The sequence below is a fragment of the Thalassophryne amazonica genome, chromosome 17 (assembly GCF_902500255.1).
Source record: "Thalassophryne amazonica chromosome 17, fThaAma1.1, whole genome shotgun sequence".
NCBI lineage: Eukaryota > Metazoa > Chordata > Actinopteri > Batrachoidiformes > Batrachoididae > Thalassophryne > Thalassophryne amazonica.
The window spans coordinates 64102192-64119780 of record NC_047119.1 but is presented as its reverse complement, the minus strand read 5'-3'; the positions used below and the strand labels follow the sequence as shown (position 1 = coordinate 64119780).

The following is a 17589-nucleotide window of genomic DNA, read 5'->3' as shown; positions in this document are numbered from 1 at the left end:
TGGACTTCAAGCACCTTGGATTATGTTCCTCTCAACTTCTTTTCCTGGTTCTGGGACCTTGATTGCCAATTGAAATGCTAAATTTACTTTCATCTGAAAAAGGACTTTGGACTACTGAGAAACGGTCCAGTTCTTTTTCTCCGTAGCCTAGGTAAGACGTTTCTGACATCGTCTTTGATTCAGGAGCGGCTTGGCACAACAAATACAACACATGTAGCTCTTTTCCTGGACATGTCTGTGCGTGTTGGCTCTTGATGCACTGACTTTAGCCTCAGTCTGCTCCTTCTGAAGTTCCTCCAAGTTCTTGAATCCTTTGCTTGACAATCTTGTCAAGGCTGCAGTCATCCCTGTTGTTGTGCATCTTTTCCGACCACACTTTTCCCCTCCAGTCAACTTTCCATGACTACACTAGAGCTGCCACAAACGACTATTTTGATAGTCGACCATCCATCCATTTTCTTCCGCGTTATCCGGAGTCGGGTTGCGGGGGCAGCAGCTCAAGCAAAGCCACCCAGACCTCCCGATACACACACACCTCCCCCAGCTCCTCCGGGGAAACCCCAAGGCGTTCCCAAGCCAGCCGAGGAGTTCCCAGGAGCCGATAGTTGATAGCCGATAGTTATTTTTGCAATTAGTCGACTAGTCGGATCATACGTAAATGGCAGCTTATTGCATTTTATCGATATTGATACCATTATCGTTTCCGCTTATCAATCCGATTCCTTATCAATTCCCTTATCGATACCACCTGTGAATTTTCTGTGTGCTATAAGTAGGCTTTACAGGTTTTCTATGTCAATAACATTTTATTAAGTCTTGAAGTAAATAAATATGAAATTGGTCACTGGATCCTTGATCTCTGAACATAGATAGAAAATAATCTGTAGTTTTTGTCCAAAGCATTTCCTTTCAGACATTAACGACATGGATGTCACTCCATACGTCTGTGCTGAGCTCAGCTGGCTGCTGGAGTCTGCAGGTCTGCAGCCATACAGTCTTGGGCTGCTGCATGTCAGCCAGGACGTCTCATTTTGGGAGGAAAAAAAAACATTTTGATCGATTGCAGTTTGTTTGTATTACTACATTTGGAAAGAGGTGTCATTTGATTTAAAGAGTGATTCGCTTTAAAGTTATTGATTCTGAGCGGACTCTATCTTTCTAACTTGACTCAGCGGCGCAGCCTTTGGCGCAACAGAACGGAGGACGATTCTCGTTTCTTTCTCACAAGACAGGAGTCCCAGTTAGTCACTTAATCTTCACAAAAGTGACTCACGATTGACATATTTTAATGGCTTTGAGAGGGATAAGAAGCGGAGTTGTCGCTTCTGAAGAGGAGCAAAACACAGATCCAGCAAGCAGCGGATCGAAGCACTGCTTCATTGGTTCAAGTTTCAAAGCAAATCACTCGTCGACTACTAAATTAGTTGTTGATGGCTTCAATAGTCAGCGTAGTCGTGACTAGTCATGGCAGCCCTAGACTACACTTTGATCTAGAACTCTTTCAGTAGTAACCTTCTGTGGCTTAACCTCCCCGAGGACAGTGCCCATGAGTGTCTTCTTGACAATCTTCCCATGATTATGGTTGTGTGTACTGAACCAGATTTGACAGATTCATGGTATTCATACTGCATAAATAATGACTTGAAATAAAATATTCTATTTTTGGAGATGTTGGCCATAATGATTAAAACTAAAATAAAAAATGATTCAAACATTTATTTTCTATGTATTGAAATGAGAAGATATAAAATTTTCACTCTCTGAAACATCATATATATAACTTTTTCATGAATTTTTTGAAATGCACCTGTTGACTGCATAATTGAGGGTATGGTTTTCTTGCTCGGGTCTTTCTTCCGGAGAAACGTCTGGTACAGCATCCGCAGGACCTCAGATGTGACCCCAATCTTTTCGTTCTCACGCTTCAACTTACCTCCCCTCATGAACAAGACCCCCAGATATTTGACTTCCTCCACTTGATGCAGTAACTCTTCCCTGACTCAGAGAGAACAATCTACCCTGGTCCGACAGAGGACCATGGTCTTAGATTTAGAGGTGCTGATCCTCGTCCAAGTTGCTTCACACTCTGCCTCAACCTGCCCAGTGCACATCAGAGGTCACTGTCTAATGAAGTCAGCAGAACCACATCATCTGCAAAAAGCAAAGATGCCATTCTTAGATCATCAAACTTGACACTCTCCAATCCATGAAATCCTGTCTGTGATAAAATCATGAGCCGGATTGGTGTTGAGAATGAGGCTGTGCGGTTAATTGTATTAATGGACCATCAAAGACGTCTGTGCTGTAGTGTTTCTGTTGAGTGAAATTTTAGGTTGATTTGATCTGTACGTCGTGTGTGTGTGTGTATAATATGTATGTGCGAAGAAACTGAATGGGGGGGGGTGGCGCTGAACTTTGGAAAATTTGAGGTCAACATGGGGCATTCTGAGGCTTCTTGAAGGACCCGAACAACAACAGAGCATGGGAGCTGGGTGAAATAGGACATATTTACATATTCTTAGTGTCATTTTGTCACTTTTTTGTATTTTGGAAGAAAATACATACTTTATTACAATCAGGCTTGCTATTTCTTGCCATCAGTGTATGTATTTATGGAAGAATCAATCACCGAGGGGAAGCTGTATGCTAGGAATAACACGTAAAAAAAAAAAAATAAAATAAAAAATTCATTTCAGTAAGGGGGTGCACAGCCAAAACAAGGGGGTGTGCCGCCCCATTTTCTGGTTTATAATAAAAGCTCTTTACATATAGATAGTTATGTCGTGGTGATTAGAATTTTTACATGTCAAATTTCATCCCTGTTGGAGTGCCCTTGTTTCTCAAAAAGTGTGCAGTGAAATATATTTAGTTCATTTCTGGCTGTTTTCCTGTCTGCAGGGGGCGCAGGAGTACATTGACAGCCTGCGACGTGCCGGAGTGATCCATGAAAAGCAACCAGTGGTCTCTTTGGAAAAACTTTATCGCTGAGCTCTTCCCTGAGAAGTAAGAAGGAAATTACAGGCATATGCAACTTCATCGTGTGTGTGTGTGTGTGTGTGTGTGTGTGTGTGTGTGTGTGTGTGTGTGTGTGTGTGTGTGTGTGTGTGTGTGTGTGTGTGTGTGTGTGTGTGTCACACTTGTTAAGATGTTAAAAAAGGGGAGGGAAAATACTCCAGTGTGACTTACATGTCACACTGGAGTATTACCACCTCATTAATTTTTGTAGTGTACTTATTATTATTATTATACTACTTCCATTTATTTCTTTATTATTTGAGTTTATTTTGTTTACTGCTTTGATTCCTGTGAAAGTCCTATATGAATAGTTACTATGATTATTATGACTAACAAATGCGTGATTTTTCAGTATAAGCAGTGGTGGGCACAGCTAACCAAAAAGTTAGCTTCGATAACTGGTAATCAGCTAACTGAAAAGTTATCTTTTTTTTAATGCTAAACCGATAAACTGCCTAAAAACGTCTGCGATGAGGCAGAGGTCTTGAAATGAAGAGCAGGTTTGACTTATGGTTTTGCTTTAAAATAAAATTATTCCAGATCGAATAACTACATTAATGTAAACTCTTAAAATGTACAAAGTGATATATAACACATATCTGTTAATTTTAAAAATAATGCACTAATTCTGAAGATTTGAACATTAACACACAGATGCCCAGAGGGGATTATGGGTAAACTAAGCCTCCGCTAATACTGATTGGTTGATTCATTCATTCTATGTAAAAACCAACAGAAGTGAATCAGTGTAATATGTTGGTGTTTACAAATAAATGTGCTTTTGTAAAATATGTCATTTCTTTCATTTGTATAAAAAAATAACGAAATTTTCAAGATTCTGCTAGACAGCGCCTAAGCGCAAGCACAAGTGTGATGATATCACAACTCTATCCAGTTAGGGAGACAAGGTTTCTTTCAATAACAAGAACTGTCAAAAAACTTCATGTGTTGGAATTGTGTGGCGATAGGAATCGCCTTTTGAATGCTTGAATAATGTCAGTCGCACAAAAAAAAATCAAATAATTGTGAAAACATGTTTGGTGCGGTGTTATAACAGATCAGTCAAGTCACTCCGGCATCATAACATCAAGCCCGGTTCACATGGCAAGATAATTAGGCCAATACGGACCCGATCTTCCCCTTCTGACAATCTTAAGGACGCCCCGACAATCGTGATGACGCTAAATATAATCTTATCAGATATTCCTGCCGTGTGTTGTTTGTAAGAGCGCTCAGAAGGACGCTTGAGGAGCTAAATGTGACATGCAGCCAATCAGAAAGCGAGGTGTCTGACCTGGGAATGTTCGTGTGTGAAATCTGTTTGTGTGTGTGTTTTTTACTGTGTGGCTGACACCACACACTGTACAACCTAAACGTGTCAGATCTGTGATTTGTTTTATCTCCACATGTGGGGTCTCTCAGGTTTTGGAAACCTACAAATAATTTTAAATCCTGCGGTTGAAAACACTGATGTAACCGGTCGCCAGTAGATGGCAGTGTTCTGTGCATTTTTACGGCAGTTATATCACACGGCCTGAATCACAATTTTGGCTTTTGGAAAAGCAATCTGGGCTTCTTCTGGCATTTTTACATAAAACAAACACGATAACAATGTCAATAAACCCAGAGAATATATTCACAAGGGTTTTAGGCACAATATACAAGTTTAATGCTGTTGTCTGTGTGGAGCCTGAACAGAGCGTCTCAAATGCATTTCTCCTGTCGTGAACTTTTACCCATAATGCACTGCGCACACACCATGTCCACACTAAAACCTTCAAAATTAGTGCATTACTTTAAAACTAAAACATATATATGATATTTTCACTTTATAAAACTTCAGACGTGACATTAATTTAAATAACCCTGTCTGAAATTAGTTTGGTTAAATTTCTAACCATAAGTTAAAACTCTATGCCCTGGATGACTTGGGTGCTATTGCAAGCGTATTAGTATGGGTACCCGTTCTCCTTTGCCTGCAGAGGATAGAGCAGTTTCTATCGCGGAACTGTCACCACCACTGAGTATAAGTCACATCTGAGTATCAGTTGTAGGGCCTCTCAAACTAGTTAAACAAAAAAAAGTATATATATTTGGTTTTGCTCCCATTTTGTATGAGATGAACTCAAAGATCTAAAACTTTTTCCACATACACAATATCACCATTTCCCTCAAATATTGTTCACAAACCAGTCTAAATCTTGTGATAGTGGGCACTTCTCCTTTGCTGAGATAATCCATCCAACCTCACAGGTGTGCCATACCAAGATGCTGATAGACACCATGATTAGTGCACAGGTGTGCCTTAGACTGCCCACAATAAAAGGCCACTCTGAAAGGTGCAGTTTTGTTTTATTGGGGGGGGGGGATACCAGTCAGTATCTGGTGTGACCACCATTTGCCTCATGCAGTGCAACACATCTTCGCATAGAGTTGATCAGGTTGTCAATTTTGGCCTGTGGAATGTTGGTCCACTCCTCTTCAATGGCTGTGCGAAGTTGCTGGATATTGGCAGGAACTGGTACACACTGTCGTATACGCCGGTCCAGAGCATCCCAAACATGCTCAATGGGTGACATGTCCGGTGAGTATGCCGGCCATGCAAGAACTGGGACATTTTCAGCTTCCAAGAATTGTGTACAGATCCTTGCAACATGGGGCCGTGCATTGTCCTGCTGCAACATGAGGTGATGTTCTTGGATGTATGGCACAACAATGGGCCTCAGGATCTCGTCACGGTATCTCTGTGCATTCAAAATGCCATCAATAAAATGCACCTGTGTTCTTCGTCCATAACAGATGCTTGCCCATACCATAACCCCACCGCCACCATGGGCCACTCGATCCACAACATTGACATCAGAAAACCGCTCACCCACACAACGCCACACACGCTGTCTGCCATCTGCCCTGGACAGTGTGAACTGGGATTCATCCGTGAAGAGAACACCTCTCCAACGTGCCAAACGCCAGCGAATGTGAGCATTTGCCCACTCAAGTCGGTTACGACGACGAACTGGAGTCAGGTCGAGACCCCGATGAGGACGACGAGCATGCAGATGAGATTCCCTGAGACGGTTTTCTGACAGTTTGTGCAGAAATTCTTTGGTTATGCAAACCGATTGTTTCAGCAGCTGTCCGAGTGGCTGGTCTCAGACGATCTTGGAGGTGAACGTGCTGGATGTGGAGGTCCTGGGCTGGTGTGGTTACACGTGGTCTGCGGTTGTGAGGCTGGTTGGATGTACTGCCAAATTCTCTGAAACGCCTTTGGAGACGGCTTATGGTAGAGAAATGAACATTCAATACACGAGCAACAGCTCTGGTGACATTCCTGCTGTCAACATGCCAATTGCACGCTCCCTCAAATCTTGCGACATTTGTAGCATTGTGCTGTGTGATAAAACTGCACCTTTCAGAGTGGCCTTTTATTGTGGACAGTCTAAGGCACACCTGTGCACTAATCATGGTGTCTAATCAGCATCTTGATATGGCACACCTGTGAGGTGGGATGGATTATCTCAGCAAAGGAGAAGTGCTCACTATCACAGATTTAGACTGGTTTGTGAACAGTATTTGAGGGAAATGGTGATATTGTGTATGTGGAAAAAGTTTTAGATCTTTGAGTTCATCTCATACAAAATGGGAGCAAAACCAAAAGTGTTGCATTTATATTTTTGTTGAGTGTGTATGTATGTATGTATGTGTGTGTGTGTGTGTGTATATATATATATATATATATATATATATATATATACACGAGGTCTGTCAAAGTATAGGTCCTTTTAATTTTTTTCAAAAACTATATGAATTTCATTCATATGTTTTTACGTCAGACATGCTTGAACCTTCGTGCGCATGCGTGAGTTTTTCCACGCCTGTCGGTGACGTCATTCGCCTGTGAGCACTCCTTGTGGGAGGAGTCGTCCAGCCCCTCGTCGGAATTCCTTTGTCTGAGAAGTTGTTGAGAGACTGGCGCTTTGATCAAAATTTTTTCTAAACCTGTGAGACACATCGAAGTGGACACGGTTCGAAAAATTAAGCTGGTTTTCAGTGAAAATTTTAACGGCTGATGAGAGATTTTGAGGTGATTACTGTCGCTTTAAGGACTTCCCACGGTGCGAGACGTCGTGCAGCGCTCTCAGGCGCCGTCGTCAGCCTGTTTCAAGCTGAAAACCTCCACATTTCAGGCTCTATTGATCCAGGACGTCGTGAGAGAACAGAGAAGTTTCAGAAGAAGTCGGTTTCAGTATTTTATCCGGATATTCCACTGTTAAAGGAGATTTTTTTTAATGAAAGACGTGCGGACGGATTGCAGCGTTGGCTCGCAGCCGCTGCGACGCTCCACCACAGGAAAAACACTCCGTTGGAAGCCTTAAGGACAGGTTGGAACATGTCCAGCTGTTAAACAACTGACTCCACTGAAAGCCATCAAAAGCTGCCTGGATTTTACAAATGGCTATCAACACGGAGGTGTTTTCCTGTGCCGCCGCACCGCGCCGGCTGCGTCCCGACGCGCGGACCCGTCCGCACGTCTTTCATTAAAAAAATCTCCTTTAACAGTGGAATATCCGGATAAAATGCTGAACCGAGTTCTTCTGAAACTTCTCTGTTCTCTCACGACATCCTGGATCAATAGAGCCTGAAATGTGGAGGTTTTCAGCTTGAAACAGGCTGACGACGGCGCCTGAGAGCGCTGCGCGACGTCTCGCACTGTGGAAGTCCTTTAAAGCGACAGTATCACCTCAAAATCTCTCATCAGCCGTTAATATTCTCACAGAAAACCAGCTGAATTTTTTTAACCGTGTCCACTTCGATGTGTCTCACAGGTTTAGAAAAAATTTTGATCAAACGAAGCGCCAGTCTCTCAGCAACTTCTCAGACAAAGGAATTCCGACGAGGGGCTGGATGACTCCTCCCACAAGGAGTGTTCACAGGCGAATGACATCACCGACAGGCGTGGAAAAACTCACGCATGCGCACGAGGGTTCAAGCATGTCTGACGTAAAAACTATGAATGAAATCCATATAGTTTTTGAAAAAAATAAAAAGGACCTATACTTTATTGACAGACCTCGTGTGTGTGTGTGTGTGTGTGTATATATATATATATATATATATATGTGTGTATATATATATATATATATATATATATATATATATATATATATATATATATATATGTGTGTGTGTGTGTATATATATATATATATATATATATATATATATATATATATATATATATATATATATATATATATATATATATATATATATATATATATAGACATACTTCTGTTTATATGCCCACATTTTTATGTTGTGTGAAGTTCCACCAGGTGAAAGTAGAGCGTTATATGTGAGGTGGCACATAAACTGATAATCACTGACAGGAGGTCTTCCACGTACCCCATATTTATCTGAGGGCACCTGAAGTGAAAAGATAAAATCAAAACATAGGAGGGAGGCGGCAGCCTGTCATAACTCGGTCTGCCAGCATCTGCTCCCAGGGAAAGGATTGTTTGTGCTCTCTAATTGCTTCCCCCATAACAATATTTAAACCACGTCCACATACATCCCGTCAGGTTGCGGTTGGCTTTCCGATAGAAGACAAAAATGGCAAAACTACAAACTTGCATGATAATCACCTGCAAGCACACATGGTCAACCTGCCGCGTGCAGCCCATCATCTGGAGTGTCGTGATCATCGGGATGATCTGGAAAAAATTTTGGACTGTTCAAATGTTGACGCAGATAGAAATCATCGAGAACCCGACTGGGTCACCAGCAAGCTTGCGCAGCTTAACCGGGCCGTGTGCAGTGTCCAGGGAACCCTGCTGACGGCTTTCGATTTGTACCAAACACTAATGCAGATCTGTACCCGATTCGTTATTCTAAAGTTTACCGAGGCAGTGCGGCAAGCAGGTGGCAAATATTCTGTCCCATAAATAAGTGTCACCAGTGGCAAGGTACCTGCCACCTTCAGCTCTGCCGCTTTTTGCAGCCTCTGATGGCATTTGCTTCCAGATTTGTATCTGGAGCCCACCTGGAAGCTGACAGGAACATGTAGACACTAGGCGTTAATCAGTGAATAATTCAAATAAACCGAATGGGTAAAAATTCAACAAGACTTATCTGTTGTTAAACGGTTAATTTTTAAACAGTGTTTGAGGTATAAATGCTGTCAGTCTCAGGTCCTTTGCACACACAGTGTCTGTAATGTTTGCTGTAGAAGCTGAGTGGGGAGTTGGGAGTGTCTGGTTTTGTGACTGTCCTGGATGAAGACTAAAGCCCCTTTCACACTGGGGCTGCTCCAAGTTGCATTGTGTCGTCATGGCGACACCACGTGGAAGCAACCTCGTGTCGAGACGATGCAGTTTGGTGCCACAACAGCGCGAGGGGCGCAAAGGACGAAGCAAATAGGACGCCAAAAATTAAACATGTTTAATTTTTGTTTGCGTCCTCTGTTCGATGCAGAATTAAGTGGTTTCAGCGCAGGTCAGAGCAACAGGACGGTACTCAGCGTGACTGGAAGCCACACACTCACAAGACAACATTACCCGACGCCAATTTATGATTCCTGCTGTGTTCCATTGTTCCCGCAGTATAAATCACACAGGATTGTTTTTATACCATGTATATAATGCAGTATAACTATACGCTCAAAAAGAGCACAAAAAAATGCTGATTGCAGCTGCAGGTCCTCAATCTTAAATTCTCTCAAAGTGTTTAACTAAAAAAAATCCATAAGTCCTGCTCACAGACTGATTGCCAGAGACAGGACATGTCCACATCAAGTATAACTCCAGACATCTCCACATTTGCTCACGGACGGTTCATACTGGCGCGCATCTCGCGGTCAAAGGAGGAAAGAAACTTTAACAGAACTCTGAGCGCAGACCTGCAGCTCAGCACATGAACAAATATAAAGTAGAAGAGAAGTCAGAGTGCACAGTGTGGCTGCAGAGAACCTGCAGGTGTCGTCATGACGCCACAGGAAGCAACTGGAAGCATCTCCGGTGTGAAAGGGGCTTAAGATCCAGGCTTTGAGTCACTTCCTGTGCAGTGAGTGTGTTGAACTTGTGGAGGCATCTGGGAATAATTATGGAGTCATGAGGTTGCTAGACGAGGTGTTTAGTGATGCTGATTTGTGTCAAACGAATGATTGTTTTGATAGACCCGTTTTGAGGAGTATTCCTTGGCTCATCGGGGAGCATGATGTTTTGTCTATGTGGTGTGTTCTCTGGACTTGATCCAGCATGTATGTGCATCAGTGTTGAGGACACCAGGTCAAAGAGATGCTCATATGTCACGTGGCTGCAGCATATAGGTGGCTACTTTTGAAAAGTGGGGATGGACCGGTTGTTTGCTTGGGTTGTTCCTATCCGGGTTCACTGGTGTGGTAAGTGTGGTGACATGCAACATCAGCGCACGCTCCCAAACCTAACCTGTTCCGAGTAGTCTTTCACTTGGTCCATGGCACGGAGATCACATGAGCAAAACTGTCTGAATCTGTCCTGTAGCGACCTGCCCTGTTCTCACCCCCCGTATTAACATCAGATTGAAATTACTGGGTTAAGTTAGAATCTCATATAATTTCATGTAGGATTCTCAAATCAATGCTGTTGTCCAAAAATGTGATTTTTGAATTAATTAAAAAAGTAATGCAATGCTAAAATACCCTCTGCCGGAGCTGTCTTCTTTATAATTTGCAGTTGTTTAATTAATTATAAGGTCCTGTTGTCTTACATACAATTTGTACATGTTCAAATTAAATCATGATTGTTCATGTTGTGCAAATCAAGAAATATTTGTAGGTCACCCTATGTGAATTTGCATGTATTAATGAGGCGAATTTAACTCCATAGGAAGTTAGCTTTGAGTTAGCGAAAGTAAGCGTGCAGGTCTCTCTTGCAAATGAGGCGTTGAGTCCCAAGGGACTGCCTGTATAAATAAAGGATAAATAAATTTAAAAAAAAAAAGCTAACGTCCACAAAATGTTTTGTAAATTACTCCGACATTATCAGGTTACAAAAACTTTTTCAGTTTTTGAAGTGTTTGTTTCTCGCTAGCTTTTACATAATATATGAGAAACATGGATATAAACACACAAAACAAAATGGTTTTGAAGGGAACAGTGACTGACGTCACGGCGCAGCTCTACTCTGATTAGCTGTCACCCGCATCACTTAAAAACAAAATGGATCAAATTGAAACAGAATGTGACTTTTTAACCTCTTAAAATACATCAAGGTTAGCCATCTTAAACTTGTCCAAGGTCTGTGTCCCAAGAATGTTCCTTGTGAATTTCAAGAGTCTGGCCGTAATAGCACTGGACTGATGCTGAGCACAGACAGACGGATGGACGAAAAGCCTTTGCAGTACCCACTGGCCATATTTGATGGCTATCAGGTAAATATAACGCAATGCTAAAATACAGTTGACTGTATGAGCATTGTCTTCTTTGTAATTTGCACTTGTTTAATTGGTATCCCGGTGCATATAATACAGTATGTTCAGAATAATAGTAGTGCTATGTGACTAAAAAGATTAATCCAGGTTTGAGTATATTTCTTATTGTTACTGGGGAAACAAGGTACCAGTAGATTCAGTAGATTCTCACAAATCCAACAAGACCAAGCATTCATATATGCACACTCTTAAGGCTATGAAATTGGGCTATTAGTAAAAAAAGTAGAAAGGGGGTGTTCACGATAATAGTAGTGTGGCATTCAGTCAGTGAGTTCGTCCAATTTTGTGGAACAAACAGGTGTGAATCAGGTGACCCCTATTTAAGGATGAAGCCAGCACCTGTTGAACATGCTTTTCTCTTTGAAAGCCTGAGGAAAATGGACGTTCAAGACATTGTTCAGAAGAACAGCGTAATTTGATTAAAAGTTGATTGGAGAGGGGAAAACGTATATGCAGGTGCAAAAAATTATAGGCTGTTCATCTACAATGATCTCCAATGCTTTAAAATGGACAAAAAAACCAGAGACGCGTGTAAGAAAACGGAAAACAATCATCAAAATGGATAGAAGAATAACCAGAATGGCAAAGGCTCACCCATTGATCAGCTGAAGAGGACATGCCCTTGAAATGGGTGTTTCAACAAGACAGTGACCCCAAGCACACTAGTAAACACAAAATCTTGGTTCCAAACCAACAATATTAATGCCTCGCAGATGTGAAGAAATCATGAAAAACTGTGGTTATACAACTAAATACTAGTTTAGTGATTCACAGGATTGCTAAAAAAGCAGTTTGAACATAATAGTTTGAGTTTGTAGCGTCAACAGCAGATGCTACTATTATTGTGAACACCCCCTTTTCTACTTTTTTTTTTTTCTAATAACCTAATTTCATAGCCTTAGGAGTGTGCATATCATGAATGCTTGGTCTTGTTGGATTTGTGAGAATCTACTGAATCTACTGGTACCTTGTTTCCCATGTAACAATAAGAAATATACTCAAAACCTGGATTAATCTTTTTAGTCACATAGCACTACTATTATTTTGAACACTACTGTACATGTATTGTTAAGATCCTATTATCTTACTTAGAAATTGTACATGTTCAATAAAGCCCCTCTATCAATCAATCAGTCATAAATAATATTTACATTTATGAGCTTTTGACAAGAGTGGAAGTTGGCGTACACGCTGACGTCCGAAATGTCATTTAAATCACTCTAGAGGTGTTATCGAGTTATAAATGCAGCATCTTCAGTTTTTAAAAGTGTTTATTTCTCGTGCCTTTCACAATATATGACAGAGGATATATTTTACACACACACAAACCCCAGGTAAAAATGGAACGTAAATTTGTTTGTTTTAAATGGGGGAAATAAACGTTCATTTAGTCTGAGAAACTGAAGCAGGCTCCAGTTGGTTTCCAGCTGCTGTCGCTGGACCTAATGGATGATTTTTAAAGTTTCACCACCACACGATTTCATCACAACACATGTGATTGTTACTGTTATGTTGTTTTCTCTCTAAAAAATGGTTTTATGTCATGTCAGGTGGTTTGACATCGGATGTTTGATCCTGGAGGACCCTGGTCACAGCATTCGAATCGAGGTCTTCACTCAGGCAACCCCTGTGGCTCTAGAGCACGTCCAACAGGTAGGCAGTGCTCATGGTTTCAGATTCCAGGTATAGACTGTATATGTTCTGGACAAACCCTCCTTGATGTCACCCGTAAGGTGTCTGGTTTGAAGCTCAAATTGGACGGTTCCAAATGTCACCATCTTGGTAGTTCCCAAGTTTGCCTAAATCACAGACAATATATATACTGGACAAAACCTGCCTGATGTCACTGATAGGTTTTCTGTCGAGACCCGGAACAGCCAATATGAAGCCCTATATGGACGTTACCATGTCGGCAGCAGTGGTAGTGCCTACATTGCAGCGTAAAAATGAACCCATGAATGGATAAATAGGTGGAGTGTTGGAGGCTCAATTGTGTGACAAAGAAGTCTGAACATGCCCCTGTCTTTGAGATCGAACCAGCTAAGCTAATGGGCTTGATTCATATTTTTAGTAAGTCATATTTTTGTGGACTGCATGGTGGTTCTCATAACTGTTTGCTTTGGTGTGGGCATTAAAAGTTATGAGCTGCTTATTTTCGCAGTAATTGTGCCTTAATAGGGTATAATGGATCAGGATACCAGTGTGGAGGAAAATTTGTTTTCCTCATGTCTGCAAACAGTGTACTGGGCCAGGGTCATCCCTTGCTTGCTTGTCCTTGTTGATATAACACGTGTTTCTCTAATTTCACGACTAAACATCTGATCATGGCTCAGACTAGCCAAAGGCCCTGTTTGTATAATGAATTTGTTTTCATTATGGCAGAGGCTTTTAACACGGCTCTGAGTGTGGAAGGACAGAAGGCTCTGAGGGTACATTTGCATGCAGTACCTTTTGAACTTCTCCAGGTGGATCTGTTTCTGCTTCGACAAAAATAAATCTCTCTGCGTTGGCATGTCTGAATTCTGAAAGCTCCTTTGTCACCTGTCTTATTTTATGCTGACATCATCACAGAAATTCCACAACACCAGTAGCTGCTAACATTGTTCTCAACCAACTTTAGGGCCCCTTCACACATAGTGCGAAGTTTGGTCGGCGTCTGGTCGAGTACGGCAAAACAGCGCAAAACGGTTCGAAATTAGCGCACCACGAAACATTGTGCCGATGGGCAGGTGCACACGCCGGTGTCTTTTGAGCAGGAACAGTGTGAGGTGCAGTACATGTTGCCGCTTATGTGCAAGAAATAAAATATAAGATCAGCTGGTACGTGTAGAACCACATCGCGCCGTGGGATAAATAAAAACCAGCCACTACCTGTGGAACCACATCGCGCCACTTATGTGGAATAATTTAAAAGAAAAAAACACCACCAACGGGACACAAACTCACGCATTTCAAAAGCTCTGATTACCAGTCAGCGACTTTACCACTGAGCTACAGAGCTGTCCTTTGAAAGCTGTGGAAGCTGCCTCATATCAGAAGGACATGGAAGTATTACAACAAAATTTAAATCACACACCATATAAACACACCGCATTTATCAAGCGAGCAATACAAATATGATCCGTCTGTTCATCTGTAGGTGGACCCATGGTAACAGACATGCAGTCATGAAATAACATGAGAAGTAGTGTGCTCTGATGTCCACATCTCCTGGTCCGGTGCGTCCAGTCAGCCACACGCGTGTTCTGTTTGACACGTGTGTCTTGTGGACAGCACAAACACCGCGTCATGTGGAACAGAGCTCACGTGGGTGACGTGACGGTCAGATCGCCCGCTGCATGTTCTGATCTGACGGTCCGTTTCAACCCGGCAGGCTGATGTGCGCACGCTCGCTGGCTGCAGCTTGTCGCCACCGCGATATATGTTTTTATTTATGTCCACATAAATACAGCAGTCAGACACAATTGCCTCACAGTGGACAGTTGTTAGTCCCATGTCTGTCCAAACACAGTAGCTCGTGTCCAGCTGGAATGTCCAGAATGACAGATCACAACAGCTGCTTCTGTCATAGCCACACTTCTTGTCAGTTCTCAGTGCACACACCAAAGCCACACTCGTGTGGTAATTAGTCAAATTTCTCCCCCAGTACGACAGTGGTCATCTGCTGTCATGCCAAGAGTGTGACAAGCTGCACATTTTCTAAGTGTCATCCGAGTGATGTTAGATGTTCATGCGTGTCACCAGGAATTTGGCCGGCAACTGCCACGAGAGGGTGCAATGGGTTTGCACAGCGCACACTGTCTTCAGTCACTGGTGTGTGCAGATAGTTGCAGCAACAGGTGTATGAGGCGTTCGAGGCAGAGACGATTTCACACGATTCCTGCGTCATGTGCACTAAGTGTGCACTTTGTCCCAAACTTTGCGCTATGTGTGAAGGGGCCCTTAAATAAGACAAGAGTTTCACTCGACGTGAATATTGCAGCAGGGACATCTTTGAAGATTTGTTTGGACGTTTCACCGCACAGCAAGTCAATGTTATTCCAGGTGTAAAAATACGGTTCACACAGCAAATAATTGTCCAGAACTTTCCACCTTTCACTCCTGGTTCATCCCTTTGTTCCACTGGGGAGGTATGTATTTGATTTGTCATCTGCTGCGTGCTGAAGTTTGTCCTTTGTCCACTAAGGGGAGGTGATGGTCTAGTGGTTAAGTGTTGGGCTTGAGACCAGAGGATCCTCGGTTCAAATCCCAGCTTGACCGGGAAAATCACTAAGTGCCCTGGACAAGGTCCTTAATCCCATAGTTGCTCCCGCTGTGTAGTGAGCACCTTGTATGGCAGCACCCTCATATCGGGGTGAATGTGAGGCATTAGTGTGTAAAGCGCTTGGAGCGTCTTAAGCAGATGGAAAAGCGCTATATTAATGCAGTCCATTTACCTTTTATTTACCATTTACTGTCTGCAGGCTCAGTCCTTGACCCCACCTGACTACAACCTGCGCTGGTCGGGTCTGATTGTGACGGTGGGTGAAGTCCTGGAGCGTAACCTGCCAACATTAACCGAACAGACTGGCATCAGGCCATGACAGGGATGAGCCAACGGCAGATGATCCGGGATGCTGCCAAAGCTCTGGCTGGACTCTACAAACGGCAGCTGACAGCTCTGACTGCGTGAGGCCGTGTTCCTGTTCCAGGTTCTGACACATACCGGGACACGGTGGACACAAACCCAGTTAGCAGGACTCGCAGCCTTTGATGGCTAACACACTTCTTTTTCTTTCTTTTTTTTATTCCCTGTATGAAGTCAGATGTACATTTGTTTTGAAGTATGAATGTTTGTGGACAGAGATGATTAGAGATGATTGTGACTGGTTCCTGCTGAATCGGCTTCACACTTTGATTCCGGTGTCACAGACCGAACGGTCCGGCCTTTAAAATTGGTCCGCCTTTTGCATCTGCACATGCGTCATTTCGGATCACAGCAGCACATCTGAGATGGAGTCTCTTCACCCAAAGCAGTCAAATGGATTAATGGGATTATTAACCCTCAGATGATAAAGGTAAAACCTCTTAAACCTATCATTCTAAAGTCAGTTTTAAGCAGAAACTAGGCCGTTTTAAGCCGAAACTCTATGAAATTCTGTGACGCTTTGGAATGACCGACGCGCAGTGAACGCATCAGCTAGCAGCTCGTTTAGCTGCGGCGCTCTGATCACATCCGTCGCCTTTTATGATGAAATAATGTTGAATTTATGTGGAAATGATTGTTGTACAAAACCTTCAGATATGTCTCTGAGATAGATGATGACTGGAGTGCAGTTTGAAACGATGTGTTAATCAGTGAACGCGTCATCAGGGGGGACCGATTTTTTTAGGTGGACCGTTTGGTCGGCGACACTGGCTCAGACTTTTAGGAAACTTAAACTGATAATCATTTCCCAACACTCGAACAGATTTATTGATTAAAAATTTCTAAACCTTTACTACAAATAGAAAAGAATATGTTAACATTGATTAAAAATGATTTAAAAAATAAAAAATATTTGTATTATATAATAAATAATGTGCAAAATTTGATGCTTTTCCATAAAACGCTCAGTCGTTTCACATATCTGCCCACTAATATCACAAAAATGATATGCACATTAACATTTAAGTTCTACACCACATACTAATATTGGCTGCTTCTTTTGGGACTCATGTTTACAAAAAAGTATTGTTATTGTAGTAACAGGAATTGATAGCTTTGTGCTACTGCCACTTACACGTATCACAACTAAAAAAATCTTACTCTGGTGAACCGTTACTTTTAACATGTTTACTTTCTTCATTTGTGAGTAGCTTCTCCTGTTTTGCATTGCATTATGGGAAAAAGTCTTAAACATGTAAATGAAAAATGGAGGAGCCGCAGTCCACATGGAGTTGTTTCCTGTATGCTTGATTTGATCTGTTTTCCACTTTAAATGACATTCATATTCGATTTACCTTTAACGAATTTCAGAGACATAAAACTGTTACATTACAGGAGGAGTTAAACTATAAAAATTACAAAACGTCAGCCTATTGGTGCCAAAATCTCCAGTTTTAGCCAAGGCTTGATCCACTTCA

At 42.1% G+C, this 17589-nt stretch overlaps 1 protein-coding gene across 1 annotated transcript in view; it reads left to right on the top strand.

Moving 5' to 3' along the window:
• prrc1 (proline-rich coiled-coil 1) overlaps positions 1–16330 on the top strand; it is a 39526-nt gene extending 23196 nt beyond the window's left edge. Inside the window, 5 exon segments of the mRNA XM_034191987.1 lie at positions 2899–2973; positions 2975–3003; positions 13035–13137; positions 15948–16032; positions 16035–16330. Coding sequence (XP_034047878.1) covers positions 2899–2973; positions 2975–3003; positions 13035–13137; positions 15948–16032; positions 16035–16156 — 414 coding nt within the window. The 3' untranslated portion in view covers positions 16157–16330.
• Positions 16331–17589: the final 1259 nt, after the last annotated feature.